Source organism: Mus caroli, unplaced genomic scaffold (assembly GCF_978045245.1).
Source record: "Mus caroli unplaced genomic scaffold, Mus_caroli_1 scaffold_5, whole genome shotgun sequence".
NCBI lineage: Eukaryota > Metazoa > Chordata > Mammalia > Rodentia > Muridae > Mus > Mus caroli.
Genome location: NW_028227260.1, coordinates 94,766,144 through 94,785,688, shown reverse-complemented (window position 1 = coordinate 94,785,688; position 19,545 = coordinate 94,766,144). Strand labels below are relative to the sequence as shown.

At 47.9% G+C, this 19,545-nt stretch overlaps 2 protein-coding genes across 5 annotated transcripts; both read right to left on the bottom strand.

Moving 5' to 3' along the window:
- Window positions 1-4,237: 4,237 nt before the first annotated feature.
- On the bottom strand, window positions 4,238-9,315 carry Naa10 (N-alpha-acetyltransferase 10, NatA catalytic subunit). 3 transcript variants are annotated; one of them, XM_021153128.2, is made up of 8 exons: window positions 9,152-9,315; window positions 8,651-8,749; window positions 8,375-8,433; window positions 7,321-7,366; window positions 7,112-7,227; window positions 6,881-6,925; window positions 5,207-5,291; window positions 4,238-4,558 (listed from the first exon to the last, which is right to left on the bottom strand). In XM_021153128.2, the coding sequence occupies exons 1-8, from the start codon at window positions 9,170-9,172 to the stop codon at window positions 4,322-4,324; spliced, it is 708 nt and encodes a 235-aa protein (XP_021008787.1). In that variant the 5' UTR covers window positions 9,173-9,315; the 3' UTR covers window positions 4,238-4,321. The 3 variants fall into 3 exon arrangements, with proteins under 3 accessions (XP_021008787.1, XP_021008788.1, XP_021008789.1); XM_021153129.3 differs by having other exon boundaries at window positions 4,238-4,649; window positions 9,152-9,292; XM_021153130.3 differs by having other exon boundaries at window positions 4,360-4,645; window positions 9,152-9,292.
- A 199-nt stretch (window positions 9,316-9,514) lies between these two features.
- Window positions 9,515-18,118, bottom strand: Renbp (renin binding protein). Of its 2 annotated transcripts, XM_021153296.2 has the most exons (11): window positions 17,994-18,118; window positions 17,688-17,797; window positions 17,474-17,549; window positions 17,292-17,367; window positions 16,968-17,140; window positions 16,309-16,533; window positions 15,408-15,489; window positions 14,940-15,115; window positions 13,675-13,806; window positions 9,744-9,831; window positions 9,515-9,656 (listed from the first exon to the last, which is right to left on the bottom strand). In XM_021153296.2, exons 1-11 carry the CDS (start codon window positions 18,021-18,023, stop codon window positions 9,532-9,534), a joined length of 1,293 nt encoding a protein of 430 aa, XP_021008955.1. In that variant the 5' UTR covers window positions 18,024-18,118; the 3' UTR covers window positions 9,515-9,531. The 2 variants fall into 2 exon arrangements, with proteins under 2 accessions (XP_021008955.1, XP_029329373.1); XM_029473513.2 differs by lacking the exons at window positions 14,940-15,115; window positions 15,408-15,489.
- Between the last annotated feature and the right edge of the window lie 1,427 nt (window positions 18,119-19,545).

The following is a 19,545-nucleotide window of genomic DNA, read 5'->3' as shown; positions in this document are numbered from 1 at the left end:
TGTTCAATCTTTTTTTTTTTTTTTTTAAGATTTATTTATTGTTATATGTAAGTACACTGTAGCTGTCTTCAGACACACCAGAAGAGGGCATCAGATCTCATCACTGATGGTTATGAGCCACCATGTGGTTGCTGGGATTTGAACTCAAGACCTTTGGAAGAGCAGTCAAAGCTCTTAGTTAACCGCTGAGCCATCTCACCAGCTTCAATCTTGTTCTTTTTTTTTTTTTTCTTTTTCTTTCTTTTTTTCTTTTTTGGTTTTTTGAGACAGGGTTTCTCTGTATAGCCCCTGGCTGTCCTGGAACTCACTCTGTAGACCAGGCTGGCCTCGAACTCAGAAATCCACCTGCCTCTGCCTCCGAAGTTGAATCTTGTTCTTGATCTCCATTTGCTTCCAATACCAAAGCCCTTCTCTAAGATGCTGTTGGTGCTCACAGAACCTTGAAGAAATGGTCTAGAAGCTAGCGAAATGTTGGCAAGCCCAAGTCCTGGACTTCCAGAAGCTGGTCTCAGAAGTAGCAATGTTGGAATCTTCCACCAAGGTAAGCAAGCCTGTATCGTTCTCCTAGCACACGAATGGACATCCATCCTTGTGAACTTGCTTTGTCAGGACATTTATTTCAAGAGTGCCTCATGCTAAAGTCAATCAGGCACCAATGCCTTTATTAGTTAAAGCAACCCACCCTACCTGTCTTCCCTTCTATCTGACCCTTAACTAGTCCTTAGAAGTCACCCATCCAAGCAGCAGAGCCAGAGCAGGATTCAGGCACACAAGAAATGGCTACTGAACTAGCCTTCAAATGTTCCTAGTCCTTGATCCAGAAATCTGAATGGTGCCCCATTCAGCCCTTTGCATGAAACTGAGTGAAAAGCAAAACAAAAAACTTAGTGACTGGCTGTTTTCAGGACACTTGCTTGGCATCTGAAGCCATGAGTGAAACTGCTTTCTGTACCTTTAGCTCTTGCTCCTTTTGTTTGGAAACAGGGTCTCACTATGTAGGTCTGGCTGTTCTGGAACTTACTATGGAGACCAGGCTGGCCTCAAACTCACAGAGATCAGCCTGCCTCTGCCTCTCAAGTTCTGGGATTAAAGGCATGTGCCAGCATACCTGGCCTGTTCCTTTTTGGCTTTTTTTTTAATTAGATTTATTCATTTAATTTTATGTGTATATGTATGTGTAACTTGTATGTGTGCATCAGAATCTCCAGATTCTGGAATTACAGATGGTTATGAACCTCCTACACGTGGGTGCTGGGAATCAAACTGGGATTCTCTACAAGAGCAACAAGTGCTGTTTACCAATGAACCATTTCCTCGGCACCCTTCTTGGCTTTTTGAGATAGGGTATATCTTTCAGTAGCTCTGGTTAAACTAGAACTTACTATGTAGACCAAGCTAGCCTTGAACTTCTGCCTCTACGTGCTGAGACGAAGCACAAAAAGCACTACCACAGCTAGCTAGCTCCCGTTTTGAGACTCTAAAAGCCTGCAGGGCAGAGTGGGAGTGGGTGGGTGGTGACTTAGAGGCAAGCCAGAGTTGCAGAGTGAGTTCCAGGCTGAATGAAGCTATAGAGACCCAGTCTCAAAAATCAGAGAAGCTGGGTGAGGGGGTGCTCACCTAGAGGCAGAGATAGGGGCTATATATGGAGACTGTCAAAACAAACAAAACCAAAGCCCAACAAGATAAGTAATGGAGGTGGTTCCAGTGGTTAAAGAGCTCTTCCAGGGGACAGAGTTCTGTTCTTAAAATTCAAAGGCTGCTCACAACCACGTAATACTTCACTTCTAACGCATTATCCTCTCCCTTTCCACCCTCCCCCCACTAAATCTTTAAAGAGAGAGCGAGGGTTATATATACAGGATTATTTCTTTATGACAGGGCATCACAATGCAGGCATTGAACTGTTTATATTCAGCATGAAATATATTTAACTTCATACACTTATCAGAATACACTTAGAGCTGCCTGCCTATCTCTGGAGCTCTGCAAAACATTTTTGAATATGTGGAAGGATGTACGCTTGGTCCTGAGGGATGAGGACCACAGGGCTGATGAGCTCAGATTGGCTGGCTACTCTGGACAGAGGGAAATGAGAGGATAGTGGGGCTCAAAAGAGAAAAAAAGGATTGGAGAGGGCTGGAGAGATAGTTCAGGTTCAGAGCACTGACTGCTCTTCCAGAGGTCCTGAGTCAATTCCCAGCAACCACATGGTGGCTCATAACCATCTGTAGTGGGATCCAATGACCTCTTCTGGTGTGTCTGAAGACAGCGACAGATACATAAAATAAGCAATTCTTTAAAAAAAAAAAAAAGGAAAGAAACAAAGAAAGGAAAGATTAAGCATGAAGGTAAGGCCTGGAGAAGTGTCCCTAGAGTCACCCTCAGCCTCCGCTCACAATGTAAGAGGCAGACGCCGCCGAAGCAGGGGAAGTGCTGGGCCCCCAAGGCCTAGCAGGCCTGTGGTTTTCCCCTTCACAGCTCTGACCTCCGCCCAGGAAACCTAACCGACTAGGAGGCGGGGCGGACAGCAGAGTTTCAGGCGGCCACCAATGACACCTAAGCAACCAGTGCAGAGGGCGGGCGGGCGGGCCTCGAGAGGATTCTGTAAGCGCCTTAAGAGGATCTGCAAACTCCCCCACCCACCAATTCTAAGCCACGATTGAGCCACTGCGCATGTCCACCGCTTTACCGCAAGGCGGCAGGCCTAGCGCTGCAGAACCAATCAGAGATTGAGAACTAAGACCACCACCGGCTTGCGAACCGGAAGGAACTGACGCCAGCACGCCGGGTGGAACAAGCTGCTCGACTCATACAAAGGGAAGTACGTAATTTTAGCCAACCAGACGGAGTTTCTTTTTTCTTTTTTCGAGACAGGGTTTCTCTGAGTAGTCCTGGAACTCACTCTGTAGACCAGGCTGGCCTCAAACTCAGAAATCCACCTGCCTCTGCCTCCCAAGTGCAGGGATTAAAGGCATGCGCGACCACTGCCCAGCAAGAACGCAATTTCGTTTGAACTAGAGAAGAGGGTGCGGCTGTGATTTTTCCTCCCCGCCCTTCAGTCGCCCCTTTCTCAGTTTCTAATAGATGATTTGTACAACCAAAGTACTAAGCTCCAGGACAAATTCTTCCACATAGTGGCAGATCGCTGTGTCACTTGCAGGAGCAAGGACATTATTAGTAAAGTGACAGCTCTGATATAAGGTGCACTGCAGTTAGGTGAGCGGCCTAAGGAGAGCCCACCCAGGACCTAGGAGCCACAAGTGATGGTCTTAAAGCAGCACATTTAGAGGAGCAAATGTTAAGGCAAGGGTGACGGTGTGACAAAACGTTCAGAAGTGAGGAGGACTCTCTTTTTGTCTTTTTAGTTCAATTATATTTGAGTTTATGAGCCTACCAGAAGTCGCAAAAATATTAGAAGACATTGAGGGTATCCTGATGGCAGTCAAGAACTAGAAAATGCATGGAACTGTCTTGTCTTGTTTGTCTGCATAGCCCTATCCTGGAACTCACTTTGTAGATCAGGCTGGCCTGGAACTTAAAAAAAAATCCACCTGCCTCTGCCTCCCAAGGACTGGGGTTAAGTGTGCCACCACTACCCCATAGCAAATACAAAATATTAATGGGGGAATGGCTCATGCCTGTAATCCCAGCACTTTAGAGCCTGAGGCAGGATTGGCACAAGTTTGAGGCCAGCCTGGGCTATATAATGAGTTCCAAGCTAAGGATGAGAGATCCTGTCTCAAAAAAAAAAAAAAAAGGTTACAGATAGGAAGAGCCTAAGCAACTGGGGCTAGGATCTCTCCAGATAAGTGCAATGAGCAGTTGGACTTAGGCATTTGGGGTTCCAGGAGCTCCTACAGATGAGAACAAGTATGACCTAGGGTAAAGGGCTGAGAGGGACATGAGGGGGCAAAGCAGTGCAGCAAAGAACATCAAGGTAGGAGAGCTGCCTCTGAAATGTGAGGCTGACTAGAAAGCCTAGGAAATCATTTTGTTCAGCCCTAGAAAATTACATTAGGACAAAAAGGCCATTAATGAGGCCTGTAGGCCAGACACGTGACATCAGAATATAGCACCCAAGACAGTTTACCTGTCAACTCCAACTCAGTTGTTGAAGAGAGCCAGCTTTGGGGTCCCATCCTCAAGTCTGTTTTGACTTGTGAGCTCAATACACTCTAGGCTGTGAAGATAGTATCCCTGACATATAGGAGCTGGAAAAAAAGCATACCCCACTATGCACATTCACAAATTTCCCAAGGCCACTGGGTGACATTTATTGTAAAAGCACATGGGGCAAGGTTGGGACCAGGTGGGGCAGGTTCTAGGAGGCAGAGTCAGAGGCCTCTGAGCTGTCTTTGACATCTGTGCTCTCTGTGGTCTCGCTGACCTCACTGAGGTCCTTGCTGTCCCCACCACTATCCTCAGCAGCCAGGCCCTTCTCCTCACGACAGGCCTCTCCTGAGCTCAGAAGCACGTTGCCTTTGTTCTCCGCTTTGTTCTCCAAGGCCGCCAGAACCATGTGCTTGCCCTTTTCCTTCAGCTCCAGGTGCCGCCTCAGCTGCCGCCAGGAGCCCAGAGGGAAGCGGGTGGAAAGAGACAGGGCCTAAGTCTCCAGACAGGAGACAAGAGGAGCCAGGCCCTGGGGCTGGCTGGGGGAAGGGACACAGTGAGAAGTGGTAGGGCCAAGGCAAGAAATAGGACTGGGTAGAAATGTAGTTCAATCCTAGCTCTGCCCTAAGCCTGCTTTCCTCACCTGTAAAATGACAAGGGTCCTATTGCCCTCAAATGTGCTGTTGGGGAGCCTCCAAGACAGAGCGGTACCTCTCCGGAAGGCTTGGTCAGAGACCCTTTCTCTCTAGCCCAGTTTAGACCTAAATCTGAGCAGGCTGCCCCTGAGCCTAGTAGTCCCACTCCCTAGAAAAATATCTTCCTATTCTCTCTCCTGTTCCACCCACCTCCAGGCTTCTTCCCCAGAAAGCATCCCATAGCCTCCTCTTAGAGTCAACAGAGGCCATGTCACAACTTGACAGCTTAGAAAGTGAGGGAAAGAGGGGCTCTACAATGACAAGGGCTGACACTCAATCTTGGTCTTGCCTCTAGCCACCACTGCCTCACTCAGTCTCACAGTTCTAAAGTAGCCACCTTTCCCAAGTACAGAATCTCCCCTGCTGCTGGAATTGCTGCCCTGGACTGGCTGAACTCTTACCTCATCAGCCATCTGCGTGAGGTCCCGCTTCATTGCATACGCATCTTCCCCATCTGCATAGTATTTGGGCTCCACTTCGCTGATCCTGGGGGTAGGATCAAGACACATGCCTAGGGGCAAATTCTCCTGGTTCTTAGGCTACTGGGGTAAATCTCCCCCATAGGACCTTTGTAGAGGCAAAAAGCCAGTGTGAATGGGCTTCTCCTTTCTGTTTTTCATTTGAATGAACTCTCGTCCAACTGCTGTGATAGTTATCTCTGCTTTTCCAGTGAAGCCAAGCATCATGTAGCATCCAGGGTACTTCCCGTTCCTAGACTTGCTACCCCTTTGTTCCTAGCGTGACCAGCAAGGACTTGTGTGTTTTCAGTTGAAGCCCCTAATTCTGCCTCTTCCTCTCCCTGACCTGCTCCCTATCATTTACTGAACACATAGCCAGTTCCTCTGCTAGGAAAAAGGGACACTGTACCTGCATGTACATAGTCATCATAGACAACCTGGTTACTGAGCAGATGGCTGAGGGAGGGGAGGGAGGTGTGTGTGCACACTTGAGTAGCCCTGACACTGGAAGGGAAGCCCTCTGATGACCTAGGAAGGCTCCTTGCCAGTCTTCAGAGGTACATGTTAGGTATCTTCCTCAGTTGCTTTCCACCTTGTTTTTATTTTTTCAAAATAGGGTCTCTCATTGAATCTGGAACTTGTCCATTCAACTAGGCTGGTTGATTAGTGAACCCCAGCGATTCTCTTGTCTTAACCTCTTCAGCACTAGGATAACAGGTGCGGGGCACTGTATATGGCTTTTATGCATGGGTGCTAGGGATCAAACACACGTCCTCACAATTAAGCTATCTCCTTAGCTTAACTGAGACAGGGTCTTGCTATGTGGTTGAGACTAACCTGGAACTCACTATGCTAGAACTCCAACCCATAGTCCTCTACTTTGAGTGCAGAGATTAAGAGGCATGTGTTACCATACCCAGCTGGAAACTGCTGACTTAGCAGGTGCAGCAGTTCCTGTTGCAGAGGCATCTTAACTAGGTCAAAGAGCCCTCCATCAATCTGGATGTTGAACCCAAAAAAGCTGAAGACTACTACCCTGTCCCAATGGTGTCATCTTCACTGGACACCCTCAAAGTCTAGTGTGCTTCAGTGCTTTCTCAAGTTAGTCTACTCCAGCCCCACTTTCAAGTAGCACTAGGTACTACCAAGTCCTCTCTCTTCATGGAGATGCCCATGTTTGGAGTAGACCTGCCCTCAGCCACCAGAACACTCAGAGCAATAGTTCCCTCATTGCTTTTGCTCATGGCCCCTTTTCCCTGCTGTCCCCTTTCATCTGTTATTACGTGATGCTTCCTGGAGCCAGCCACTTCTTAGCCTTTGCTCATGCTCTAGCCTACCTCTCGTTACTCCTAGACCAGCACTAAGAAGCCCTGTGTGTTCTTTACCACACTGCCCTTCACCAATCTCACTAGCACCAAGCCACTCCTCCTCTACGAAGCATATGTTGGACCCTTCTCTACCACACACACAAATAGGTGCTTTCTTCAGGTTTGCTTGTCAGTGAATAGCCAATGAGTATACTGAAAGCCCCTCAGCAGTGTCTAGAGTCCCTCCACCCCTTTCATCCCAGCCAACTGGGTGGATCATGCCACTTAAAAAAAGTCTTGATCTACTTACTGAAAGTTGAGAGTGTTGGAATAGAGATGCAGGGCGGCCCTGTTACTGTAGGGGAATAAGGCATTGGTCAGCATCACAAACTTGGCCAGGCAGGTTGACAGGCCATATCCTGTCCTTCTTCCTTGTCCCTCTCCCCTTTCCCACTTATGAAGGCAGTAAACCCCAGAACCACTATCAAACCCCTTCCTCCCCACTTCCCAGCATTGCCCTTTCCCCCAACTTGGCTTCCACCTCTTCCTGACATGCAGGGAGACGTATTTGGCATTGAAGTTCTCTATCATGGCTCGAGAGGCCTGGTCCATCAGCTTCTGAGCCAGGCCAAGGCGCCGGTGGGATCGCTTCACGGCCTGAGAGAAGAAGATTGGGTAGAAGTACGACCACTGTGGCTCCTTCAATTATCTCCAGTCCACCTCTACCAAACCCTCAGTAGCTATACTCACCAGTGAGGTGATATGTCCATGGGGCACATCATCTGGGTCCTCTTCCCTAGAAGAGAAAGCTAGAAAGGAGCCTGGTATGGGTGCCATCTTTCTGGGACACCTGTGCACACAGGTGCTCAGACTCTTTGTGGCTGATCCTACAGCACCCCAGATCCAAAAAGAAGAGAACTAGGAACTTCTGAATCAGAATAACCAATCATGACCCCCTCAAAGCCCCACGCTACACCTATCAGATATGTGCAGTGTCAACAGATCACCCTGCAATAGATGCCCACAAAAAGAGTAATGCTGATCGCAGAGCATTACATGAGGGGAGCCAATTTGAAAGAGCTATAAGCTACTATTTCAACTCTACATCATTATGAAAAGATGACCCTGTTGTACAAGGTTGAGGGAGGGATGGCTACTTTTTAAAGGTAGACTCTTTGTCCAATTCAGAGGGTGTGCAACACATACAGAAACACAACAATGAAAACAGGAATCTGCTTAATGAAATCTGTATTGGTTTCTCACTTCTTTTTTTTGTTGTTGTTGTTTTTGTTTTTCGAGACAGGGTTTCTCTGTGTAGCCCTGGCTGTCCTGGAACTCACTCTGTAGACCAGGCTGGCCTCAAACTCAGAAATCCACCTGCCTCTTCCTCCCGAGTGCTGGGATTAAAGGCATGAGCCACTACACCCGGCCGGTTTCTCACTTCTAACAAGTGTACCATACATGGTAGTGAGAAAACAAATGTGGAGGAGGAGTGTATGGAAAAACTCTGTACCCTCTGCTCAATTTTTCTGTCAGCTTAGAGCTTCCCTACAAATCTGTTAATTAAAACAACAAAACAACATTCATAGCAAGCTGGGCATAGTTAAATCTCAGCATTGAGAAGGCTCAGCATGAAGACTACTATAAGTTTGAAGTTAGCCTGAGTTACACAGTGAGCACCAATCTGGACAACAGAGAATGTCTCTCAAACTAATTCACAGCTTCCCATTCCATTCTCCAAAGCTTTTGTCCTTCAACACCCCATCTTAACATTAGTGTCTTTTCTTTCTCCTTGGTGACTCACATTTTAGCCAAGACGTAGCCCACAATCTTCCCATTCTCATCCTCAGCAATGTACGAAAGCTGGTGACAGAAAGGAAAAGGAAGTCATGTAGTGCAGGCCACAGGATAGAGCTCACTGCCAGCCTCCACTCTGTGGAGCCTAGTTTCTATACACACCCTTTCATTTGCCAGGCTTCTCCATCAACCAGAGCCTCAAGTTCTTATGCCCTTGCTCACTCAGATCCATGTTTCCCTCCTGTTGCACCCTACACCCCTACAAAACGCAAAAGCTGCCCACCTGGGGCCAAGAGAGGCCATGATAGAAATAGTACTTCATCTGGTAGTTCTCCGGCAGGCAGAGAAGGTTGCAGTGCTGCATGTTCATCAGGTCTTCGGGCTGCATGAGAGTGGGACACGGTTAGTCCGGGGCTGCAATGACTAAGAGGGCCACACTCGTGTGACCCCTGTTCTCTGTCAATCTCTGGCTCTCCCCTTTCCCCGGGCAGGGCACAGTTGCTACTATACGACTTTGCACAAGCCCGGTTTCTATGTGGCATGCAAAACGCGCCAGTTTCAGGACTGAGCAATAGTGTCCAAAGGTTGTGGAGCCCACTCAATGAGATCTGAATTAGGAAACGCGGGATAAACGCGAGATGTTTAAAGCAGGCTGCAGCAGCCTTAAGGTCCGGCGTCCGCAGACCTACAGGACCAAAGCACCAGGTCCCTCGATAACATGCTCACACGGTCACCCCGTAAGGCGCCCACTCGGTGCGGACAGGCTGGCTCCCCATCACCTCACCCTAGCATTGCGGATGTTCATCACGGCGGCGGCGGAGCTCGCGATCGTGTGGATCGTGAACGCGTGCACTCGGCGGCCACTTACAAGCAGGGTAAGGACGATAGGAGCTAGGACTGGGGCCAGGATCCTGGGACGGCGGCGGAAAAGGCGGTCCGCTCCGACCAGCCTGCAGCGGAAGTACCCAGCTATAGGATCCGCCTCCGAACTGCACAACCAGTGAGTGTGGCACTTAGAGACAATTGGGCGTGGTGGAGCAGAGCCCAAGGTGGTGCGTTTGAAGCCACCGCGAAGACCTTTCAAGGCGGGCAGTGTGGGGAATAGTTGTACCCTCCCTCGGAGCCCACAGAGGTGCGCACACAAGCATGTGGAACAGGGCAGCTTTATTTCGAGCCTTCATGGGTAGAGACAGCGGGCGAGGAGCCGAGGGGGGCGGGCCCAAGGCGTTGGAGTAGGGCTCCCAGAATCTGCTCGCACATGGCCAGGCACCGCGGCACATGGAAGCAGCCTGTGGGGAGAATGAACTCCAGGGTAGGGAGGATCCGGCGAGCCGGGTGCCACAAACCCCTACAGTCTCGCCCCGTTCCTCGCTCACCTTTAAAAGGACCTCCCTTGATGGTGAGGGCCACCTTTCCCTCTTGGTTCAGGTAGCCAAACCATTCCCCATGCTCAGGATCACGAAACTAGAATAAAGAGACAATGACGGTTCGTGTCTGATAGGACCCACTCGAATGTCACCGGTTGAGGAAGGGGCCCTCGCTGTCCCTTTTGCACCGGTATCAATGGTTAGAGTAAAAAGAGCGCAGTTTCACAAATCAGTACTTTTAGTGGACCGTATCCTGGAAAAAGATGAAAGCTGGGGGTAGTAGGCAGTTTGCCTTAGCATGTAACCTGATGGGGGGAGGGGTTGCAGGCCGTGTGCTGCTACACTGAGAGAACAGGTGTTCTATATTCAATTGTGGTTTGTTAGGTAACACTTAAAATTGAAAATTTTAAAAATGGACACATTTTACCTTATCTGATTTTTTTTTTTAAGTATCCTAGATTGATGTTTCAGCAAACTTTACAACTAGTGACTTCCCTGGAGTTCATGTCCTCTACTTCACAGGCCTTTAGTCTAAAAGATCTTTGGATTACAAGCAGAGACACATAGCTCCTGACCTTGCATACCAAGGTTTTTATTATGACTCACAATCTTTCCTTTATCCCTATGTAATGGGGCATGCCTTTAGTCCCAGTCCTCAGAAGGCAAAGTCTTGACACATTTCTATAAGGTTCATGCCAACATGATCTTCTGCCTGTCTTGACCATAGGTTCTGAACATATCTCTCACTTCTTTTGAACCTGTCCAGTGGGTCTGATGCTTCAGATATGGGGAACAGCAGCTCAGGTGGCTGGACAGACCCATTCATTGTACACCCCATTATTCTTTCACTGAGGCTTTTCACTTCCCCAAAATATAGCCCAGATTCTTATCCATTGCTTCCAATTTTGCTCCCATTGATAAAATAGTTAAGTAGAACCCCTTCTTAGAAGGCTTATAAAACAAACCAAATTGCACTAAAGTTTACTACCCTTTAAATTGTTCCCTTTAAATTGTGGCATGAGTTGTACATTTTAAGCTATGTGATGGTTCATGTCTATAATCTCAGCACTCAGGAGGCTGAGGCAGGAGAATTAAGTTCAAGAACAGTCCAGATTTTGTCTCAAAGAGTGGTGGTGGTACATTCTCCAAGTGAGGTATAACCAGTTCTGAATCTATTCTTTATAACTTTTGAGTGGCCTTGTCCTTCTTGTGTATTTATTTTTGAGAAGTCTCACTATGTATCCATGGCTGTCCTGGAATCTGCTATGTGGCTCAGACTGCCCTGGTAAAAAGTTCTCTCTTGAGATCTCCCCATTGCTGGACTAAAGTCATGCACCATAACTGCCTCATTGTCTTTATTTTATTTTATTGGTTTTTTTGAGACAAGGTTTCGTTTTTTTTTTTTTTTGTTTTTTTTTGTTTTTTTTTTTTTTTTTTTGGTTTTTCGAGACAAGGTTTCTCTGTGTAGCCTTGGCTGTCCCTGGAACTCACTCTGTAGACCAGACTGGCCTAAAACTCAGAAATCCGCCTGCCTCTTCCTCCGGAGTGCTGGGATGAAAGGCATGTGCCACCACGGCCGGCTTGATTATAACTTTTGCAATTCATTTTTCTTGTTCTCATTTGAGACCTTTGCTAATATTACAGGGATGCACAGTGGGCTCTTAGAATTGTTTAATGTCATCTAGATCTTGTTCAAGTGCATTTTTTATTTCATTTTATGGTTAAGATTGGTGGCTTCTAATCCATACCCTTAATGAATGTATTCAGTATTCAGGCAGTGATTCAACCTAATGGGTGATGTCATTTGGAAGTAGGGGTGAATATCTGACACAGCTCCAGTTGCTTGTTTAGATACAATGTAATAGAAACATGGCTTGGATTTTTTTGCCTCTAATCACAATAAAACCATGCTAAATTTCAGTTACAGTTAGTACAAACTAACCAAATGTAGTAGCATACATATGCCATCCCAGTCCTCAGGAATCAAGGTAGAGGAGGTAGGAGGAACCTCAGCTACATATTGAATTTTTATGGCCAGCTTAGATTACATGAGACATCTAAAAAATAATCACACAAATTGTCATTTTTTCTAGAACCAAAGCCACAATTGTAGAATGAAAGAGTCCCTGCTACAGTTGTAGGGAAACCACTGGAATAGTGACGCCAGTAGTCTTCAAGAACACTACCTCCATTAGGAACACTACCCTCTGGAGGCCCTTGATTTGTTTTCTTTCCTAGTTCATGACTGATTCTAGTCTTCACTAGCCCTGATTCTTTCTCCTCTTTATCTTCTATACTAAAAAAATTACCTTACTCTTGGCTCTCCATAATATCTATTGTTATTTGTTTGTTTAAGATCTCCCGCCAGGCGGTGGTGGTGCACACCTTTAATCCCAGCACTCGGGAGGCAGAGGCAGGCAGATTTCTGAGTTTGAGGCCAGCCTGGTCTACAAAGTGAGTTCCAGGACAGCCAGGGCTATACAGAGAAACCCTGTCTCGAAAAAAAAGCCAAAAAGAAAAAGAAAAAGAAAAGAAAAATCTCCCTATATAGCTGATTAGTCTCAAACTTACTATTGTACACCAGGCTGGTCTCTGCTGTGATCTGGTTCCAGCCACCCAATGGCTAGGATTACAGGTATGTACCACCATGCCCAGGTCACCTACATTTTTTTTTTATGACAACTAGGCTTTGTAGCAAGCCAAATTTCTCTCTCTGAACTATAGCCTCTTAAACTCATCTGCTGTACCAAGAGATATACTTCAGTCAGTAAAGTGCCTTACAAACTAACTGAGCAGTGGTGGCACATGCCTTTAATCCCAGGTACCAGGGAGGCTAGAGGCAGGCAGATCTCTAAGTTGGATGTCAGCCTGACCTACAGAGTGAGTTTCAGGACAGCCAGGGCTACACAGAGAAACCCTGTCTTGAAAACCAAAAACAAACAAAAAAGTGCCTTGCAAACAGGAAGACCTGAATTTGGTCCCAGAAACCAAGTCAAGGATATGAAAACAAGTCAAGGATAGCGTACTTATAATCCCCCCACTGGAGAGGCAAAGATAGCGTATTCTAAAGATTCACCTCCATAGCTAGCTTGCCAGTGTAGCTAGTTCACAACCCTATCTTCTCAACAAAAAGGTATGTAGTGCCTGAGGACCACCACCTGAGATTGTCCTCTAACCTACTGTGTGCATGTCTTTCTCTCTAACACGAGCTTGTGCAGGGGACAGGGAGGAAAATCCAACTGGTGATTTACCAGCCTGACATCCTAGCCGTTGGATTCTCTGTCAAGGCTCAGGCTTACTGGCCCTGGCAGATCAAGGATGTTCCTGCTACGTGAAACCCACTTGGCTGTACCCTCACAGTTTCCGTTCTGTTGAATAGACACAGATACACCCTTGCCCTCCTTTGCTTTGGATCCTTGCTCACAAGGTCTTCTCTGCCCCCTCTATAAGAAAGTTCTGGGGCTGGTGAGATGGCTCAGTGGGTAAGAGCACCCGACTGCTCTTCCGAAGGTCCAGAGTTCTAATCCCAGCACCCACATGGTGGCTCACAACCATCCGTAAGGAGATCTGGCGCCCTCTTCTGGAGTGTCTGAAGACAGCTACAGTGTACTTACATGTAATAAATAAATAAATCTTAAAAAAAAAAAAAGAAAGTTCTGTATCATTTGGCATCTGCTTTGTTTTCCACAGCTCATTGGTCTCTGTTTGCTTGTTTACTTGATTAGAATCTGATCATCCAGAAAGGTGTATTCCTTGAGGCAGAGCTTCTTGGTTCACCAAACAAAAGACAGTCTTGGGACTCCCAGAGCAGCTGAGGGCAACATCTAGTGAATGGGCTAGAAGAAGCTGAAGGAAAGCCTCCTGGACCTCCTTACACACAGCTCCTATTTCTCCCTCTCCTGCTGCCTGGGCTTCCAGGGGACAAGGAGAGAGCACTTACCTGGCGGAAGGTGTACTCAGCCACCTGGTAGAAGAGGTGCAGCAAGGCTGGATCCCCACTGACACTATAACCCATGAGGAAGGCAATCATGGCTTCACTGTGTGGCCACCACAGCTTCATGTTCCATTCCAGCTGAGAACAGAGCAGAGATGGGCAGCTGAGGTCCCTGAAGGCCCTAGGAAGACACTTAACATCCTCTGTTCTGATTCAGTATGTCCGGCTTAGGACTTGGTGTTTAATCATAGGGGAGACATGGGGGATAGAGTTTGAATAGTCCTTAAGAGTAGGGCTAGCCTGGGGCTAAAGAGATGGCTCAGTGGTTAAGACCAGTGGCTGCTCTTCCAGAGGTCCTGAGTTCAATTCCCAGCAACCACATGGTAGCTCACAACCATCCGTACTGGGATCTGATGCCCTTTTCTGGCATGTCTAAAGAGAGCAATGGTAGCCCAGCGGTGGTGGTGCATGCCTTTGATCCTAGCACTTGGGGAGGCAGAGGCAGGCAGATTTCTGAGTTCGAGGCCAGCCTGGTCTACAGAGTGAGTTCCAGGACAGCCAGGGCTACACAGAGAAACCCTGTCTCGAAAAACAAAACAGAGAGAGAGAGAGAGAGAGAGAGAGAGAGAGAGAGAGAGAGAGAGCGCAATGGTGTATTCATATACATAAAATAAATAATTAATTAAAAAAAAAGAGTAGGGCTAGCCTTCTGACCTGTATGCACCCTAAGCAGCTCCTTAAAAGGAGACAAGTACTAGGGAAGGAAGACTTTAGTCTTTGAATTAGAGTGCTGTCTGCCTTGTCACACTGTCTTTTGGCCTTTTGGACACTGCTGCTACCCATGCTGTACAATACCCTCTGCAGATCTCCAGAAGGATCAGAAAACAATCAGAGGAACAATTCCACCCCTGCCTGTCACCAAATGAGAATCACCCAAGAGCCCTTTGAGCCGCTGGCACCAGACAAAGGGACATGTGTCTTGGCATCAGCATTTGCACAAATTCTCTTCTCTAATGGATTTCCCAGGATATAAGATGGAGAGACTTTGGCTCTAGGTTCAAATTTTTGTTGTTGCTGCTATTTTTTTTCACACAGGATCTCACTATGTAGATCTGACTGTCCTAGAACTCATTCTGTAGACCAGGTTAGCCTGAAATTCACAGAGATCCGCTTGCCTCTGCCTTCTAAGTACTAGGATTAAAGGAATGCACAATCATACCCAGCTCCTACTATATAATAGGCTTCGTGCAAGCTATTCTGGGCACTCCCACCTGGGTAGGGCAGAGACCATCGGCATCCTGGAAGTAGAAGAGGCCTCCATGCTCAGGGTCCCATCCAGAGTGGAAAGGCAGTAAGAGAAACTTGTCAATAATGTGCATTCGAAGTTTGGGGTCACCTTTCCTGAGGGCATACTGAAGCAGAAACCAGCCAGCTTCCAATGTGTGGCCTAGTCAGAGTTGAAGGAAAGTAAGGCATGAATCAGGTTCCCCCCTTCAAGGCATCTGAGGGCTGGAACTCCTGGCACCTCCCTTCCTTATCAAGGGTGAGAGATGCTTGAACTCTGTCACAAGATACCCTGCCTTTCTGCCTGGACTCCATGCCCACTCCTGGGCAGTCTGTCCCCGCCCATTGCCTGCTCCTTGGTGGAGGGAGGAGGGCTACCCCTCCCATCTTATACCCCAAACTCAAAGATGAGTTTGTTTGTTTTTTTTCCTAACGGGCCTAGCACATGCCTTCACCTGGGTTCTGATGTCTTCCAAGGCAACCAGCAAGCTCTTTCCCATCCTCTGATACATTCTCCAGTACAACTTGTCCGTCCCTCTGCCAGGCAAAGGACATGAGACAAATGTTTCCACTTCAGGTCACCCAATCAGAAAGATTGAACTTTGGAGCCAGGCGCGGTGGCACACGCCTTTGATCCCAGCAGTCGGGAGGCAGAGGCAGGTGGATTTCTGAGTTTGAGGCCAGCCTGGTCTACAGAGTGAGTTCCAGGACAGCCAGGGCTACACAGAGAAACCCTGTCTCGAAAAACCAAAAAAAGAGAGAGAGAGAGAAAGAAAAAAAAATCCCTTCCTCTGCCCCTGGTACCAGCCATATACCTACTCAATAGGTCTAAAGGGGCATTTTGGGTTGTGTGTTTTGACATAGTCTTGGTAGCCCAGGCTGGTCTCAAACTATACAAGCAGGGCTGACCTTGAACTCTAAATTCTTCAGTTTCCAACTCCAGAGTTCTGGAATTACAGATATGTGTACCACGCCCTGCTCCGGGACATTTTTGGAATGGCTGATTGTCTCCCATGAACCCAGTAGGTTCTGATCCTTGCTTAGGTCTGGGTCTCTCAAGTGAAGAGGGTAAAACAACTGAATGAGGAGACAGGCAAGACTGTCTTTGATGCCACAGAGGCTAGGGAAGAACATAAGTCAAGACCTCCTTTCGATATCTCAGAATGTGCCTGTTGCTCTGGCCTCTTGTCTTAGGACACACCCATTTCTGCCCTCAGCAAACTGGGCTCCACCTTCCTGAGGACCCTGGGCTGTATTTCAAATAAATGAGCTTCCTTGGACCCACCTGACTTTAGATAGAGGGGCCTATGCAGAGTGAGAGAATGGAGTTCACTTTGCCCCTGTCTCTGTGCCTACCTGGACATGCTGAAGAATTCTGTGGACACACCAGTCCCCTAGTTCTGCATACTTGTTGGTCAGCTCCTCATCTTCTTCTCCAAGCTGCTCCACCAGGCTGAGCAGCATCATGGGCACTGCCATGGGCTCTGTGGCCAGTGTTCCCGAGAGCTGAGGCCGGCCCAACCCAGCCGGGTCCTCCCGTACCCAGTGGATGATCTGATCCATCATCTCCATGGCTTCACTCTGTGAGGAGACCAGAGAGGCCGCCCTGTCCCAGCACAAACTTCTTCCCCCAAGGACTCAGGGCTCAGCTTCTTCTCCAAAGATACCTGCTCTTCCGGAACCTCTCCAGGGCTAACCCTACAGCCAGGCACCAGAGGCCAAGTAGATCCTCCCAATACTATTTTCGGGGACTCTGGGATTCAGGTCACTCTCAGGCAGAAGGGCCCAGTGAAGAAAGTGAAAACCTTTTCTACCTGGACACAGGGCACTGTTTGCCCAGGGTCCCTTTAGGGTTAGGGTTAGAGAGAGCTGAGGAAACAGGAGAGAGCTGAGGAAACATGTGGTCACAAAATGGTAGGAAATGAGTAAATGGGTCTTGTGGCAGGTTCCCAGGCCTGTCATCAGAGTACACTCATGCCCAACAGCCTGTGATCCCCCACAGGCTCCTACAATACCTGATAACGCATTTCCCCTGTTACTTTCCACAGTTCATTCATGGCCATGGTGTAAAAGCACTCGCTGAAAATGGTCCGCTGCACCTTCACTGGCCGGCCATCCCGAGTCAGCACAAAAGCACATTTCTTGCCAGGTGGTGCCACCCGGGCATAACGCAGCAAAAATTCACCACCTGGTGGTTGGAAAGTATGCATGCTAGGTAAGGACTCCGAATATACTGCCTCTTGGAACCTGCCAGTCCCTTTCCTCTTCTAGACCCCTTTAGATACATTGAATAAATAACCCACTGAAGGCCCTGGGGAGATAGGGCTAGGAGAGGGTACCTGCTCTTGCTGCATCCAGAAGCTCAACACGGCGGAAGCGCTCAAAACTGCGGTATAAGCGACAATACATCCATACCTGTAAGGGAACACAATTTAGAGAGGAGTAGCTGGGGTGGAGGGAATCCTAGGTATCCCTGGGTATACCCTATTGTTGTGTGAACACCTTAAGTGTGCAAACTGACCTGCCTCCCCTGCAGCCAAACATATTTGAGGTGATCATATACCTTCCCATCACGGCCAAGGCATGTGAAGAAGCCCCTGTGAGACAAATATTGTCAGAAAATGAAGGAAAGAGCCATAGCTTCACTACTCTCCTCGGGTCAGTAGATCTGTGAGTCACGTCCAAGTGAGATAGGGGGAGGGGGGCCCTAGGAGGATCATGGCAGGATAGCTAACCCGTGTTCCTGGTCATGGGAATGCTCCATCCAGAAAGCGATCACTCTATCAAGCTCTTGTTCCACACGCTTCTTCCAGACCTGCAGTGTCTCCCGTTCCTTCTCCATGTCCTGTGAAGTGAATCAGGGCAGAGCAGGGAAGCACAGCTCTTCTTTCACAGGGACTTCCTGAACCAACTCGAGTAGGCCCCAGAGCTACTTGATTCCACCCCACCACCACAGGGCCTTGAACCAAGGATACAGTACTCCCGCCTCTTCAATGGGCTTCTGACTCCACCATTAGCTGGAACCATCCACTACCACATACCTGTAACATTAGGAGTCCTAGGTCCATCATTTGCTTTCCTCCAGGAATTCAGACTTGGTCGCGATCCCGTGACTATCACTCAGCTGACAGAGCAGTGTCCCAACCACCTGATCCTCTTCAGAGTTCCGAAGGGCCCCGAGTTGGGGGCGGGACAAAGGGCGGGGTTTCAAACCCCGCCTTCTGCTCTTCTAGGCCTGGACTGAGCAGTCTAGCTCTGGATCCCCCTGGTGGGAACTGGTGAGGAAGTCTGGGCTTATGAAGAGGGAGTAGGTAGAAGACTGAATCTGTGTCTGGCAGCTGAGGCTGGTGATCTCAACAGATTGTGAAGTTAGGGTGCCTCTGGAATGACTGAATCCTGAGACCCTGTGACCCCATATTGTCGGCAAGCCCTTTAGCTTCAGCTGTCTGAATCCAGTAATTTACAACCATTGGCCCTGGTTGCCAGTTGCTGGATACTTCACCCCCAAGGATGCTTCTGGAAAAATAGGTGATAACCATGCAGAGTAGAGTGGGCATCCTCCAGCTCTCTGGCCTAGGTACACAGTATAGGTTGGCTCTGTGACAGGCTGGTTAATCTGTTCCCCATTCTTGCTACCCACTGGGCACCCTCATTGCTCAGCAGAATTCTGTGGAGTGAGAATTTCAACCAGAATGCCAGAGGTACTTGTTCTGATTTTCTTTTGTCTTTTGTTTGTTTGTTTGTTTGTTTTTCCGAGACAGGGTTTCTCTGTGTAGCCCTGGCTGTCCTGGAACTCACTCTGTGGACCAGGCTGGCCTCAAACTCAGAAATCTGCCTGCTTCTGCCTCCCAAGTGCTGGGATTAAAGGTGTGGGCCACCAATGCCCGGATTTTCTTTTGTCATTTTATTTTATGTGTTTCAGTGTTTTGTTGTTGGTGGTGGTGGTTTTTTTTTTTTTGTTTGTTTGTTTGCTTTTGCTTTTGCCTCTATGTATGCCTGTGCACCACATGCATGCAGTATCCTTAGAGGCCAGAAGAGGGTATTGGATCCTCTGGACCTGGAGTTACAGCTGGTTGTGAGTCTCCACGTGGGTTCTGGAAATGGAACCTGGGTCCTCTGGAAGAACAGACAGTGCACTTAACTGCTGAATCATCTCTCCAGTTCCTTGAACATGTTCTTAATGATGGACTGCAAGCCAGGAGTGTAAAGTAACAAGACTTTCTGACTCATCAATGCTGCTTTGGGAGTTGGTCAGTAAAAAGAATTCAGTTTCTAGATATGGTTATGTTCTTGTGCTACCTGCCCCTTCCCAGCTGTGTGTTGACTCATTTCACAATGACTGCTACTTTCCAGGTTATGGCTACTGGGTGGCTCTGCAGGTTGTAGAATGGTTCTTTCATCCTGAAACACTTCATCTTTATGGTGTTTTGGAATAAGCTTGATTTCAGTGTCTGTTAAGCATCTACTGAAGCTGCTCTGTGTTCATCTTTCCCATTAGCCTAGGTCATGCCCAGGGACCTTGGCTCTCTATCCAGGAAAGCTTGCATGCTGTTATTTAAGCTGTATTTATCCATCTTCATTGTCTCCCAGCTT

Bases quoted from the DNA above. Each gene is read 5' to 3' on its own strand.
- Naa10 (XM_021153128.2), bottom strand. From the start codon at position 9,172: ATGAACATCCGCAATGCTAGG. The intron at 8,750-9,151 runs GTGAGGTGATGG...ACTCTCATGCAG, and splicing joins TGAACATCCGCAATGCTAGG to CCCGAAGACCTGATGAACAT. The intron at 4,559-5,206 runs GTAAGAGTTCAG...TCCTGGCGGCAG, and splicing joins TCACGCAGATGGCTGATGAG to CTGAGGCGGCACCTGGAGCT.
- Renbp (XM_021153296.2), bottom strand. From the start codon at position 18,023: ATGATGGACCTAGGACTCCTAATGTTACAG. The intron at 17,798-17,993 runs GTATGTGGTAGT...TTCACTTCACAG, and splicing joins TAGGACTCCTAATGTTACAG to GACATGGAGAAGGAACGGGA. The intron at 9,657-9,743 runs GTGAGCGAGGAA...TTCTCCCCACAG, and splicing joins CAAGGGAGGTCCTTTTAAAG to GCTGCTTCCATGTGCCGCGG.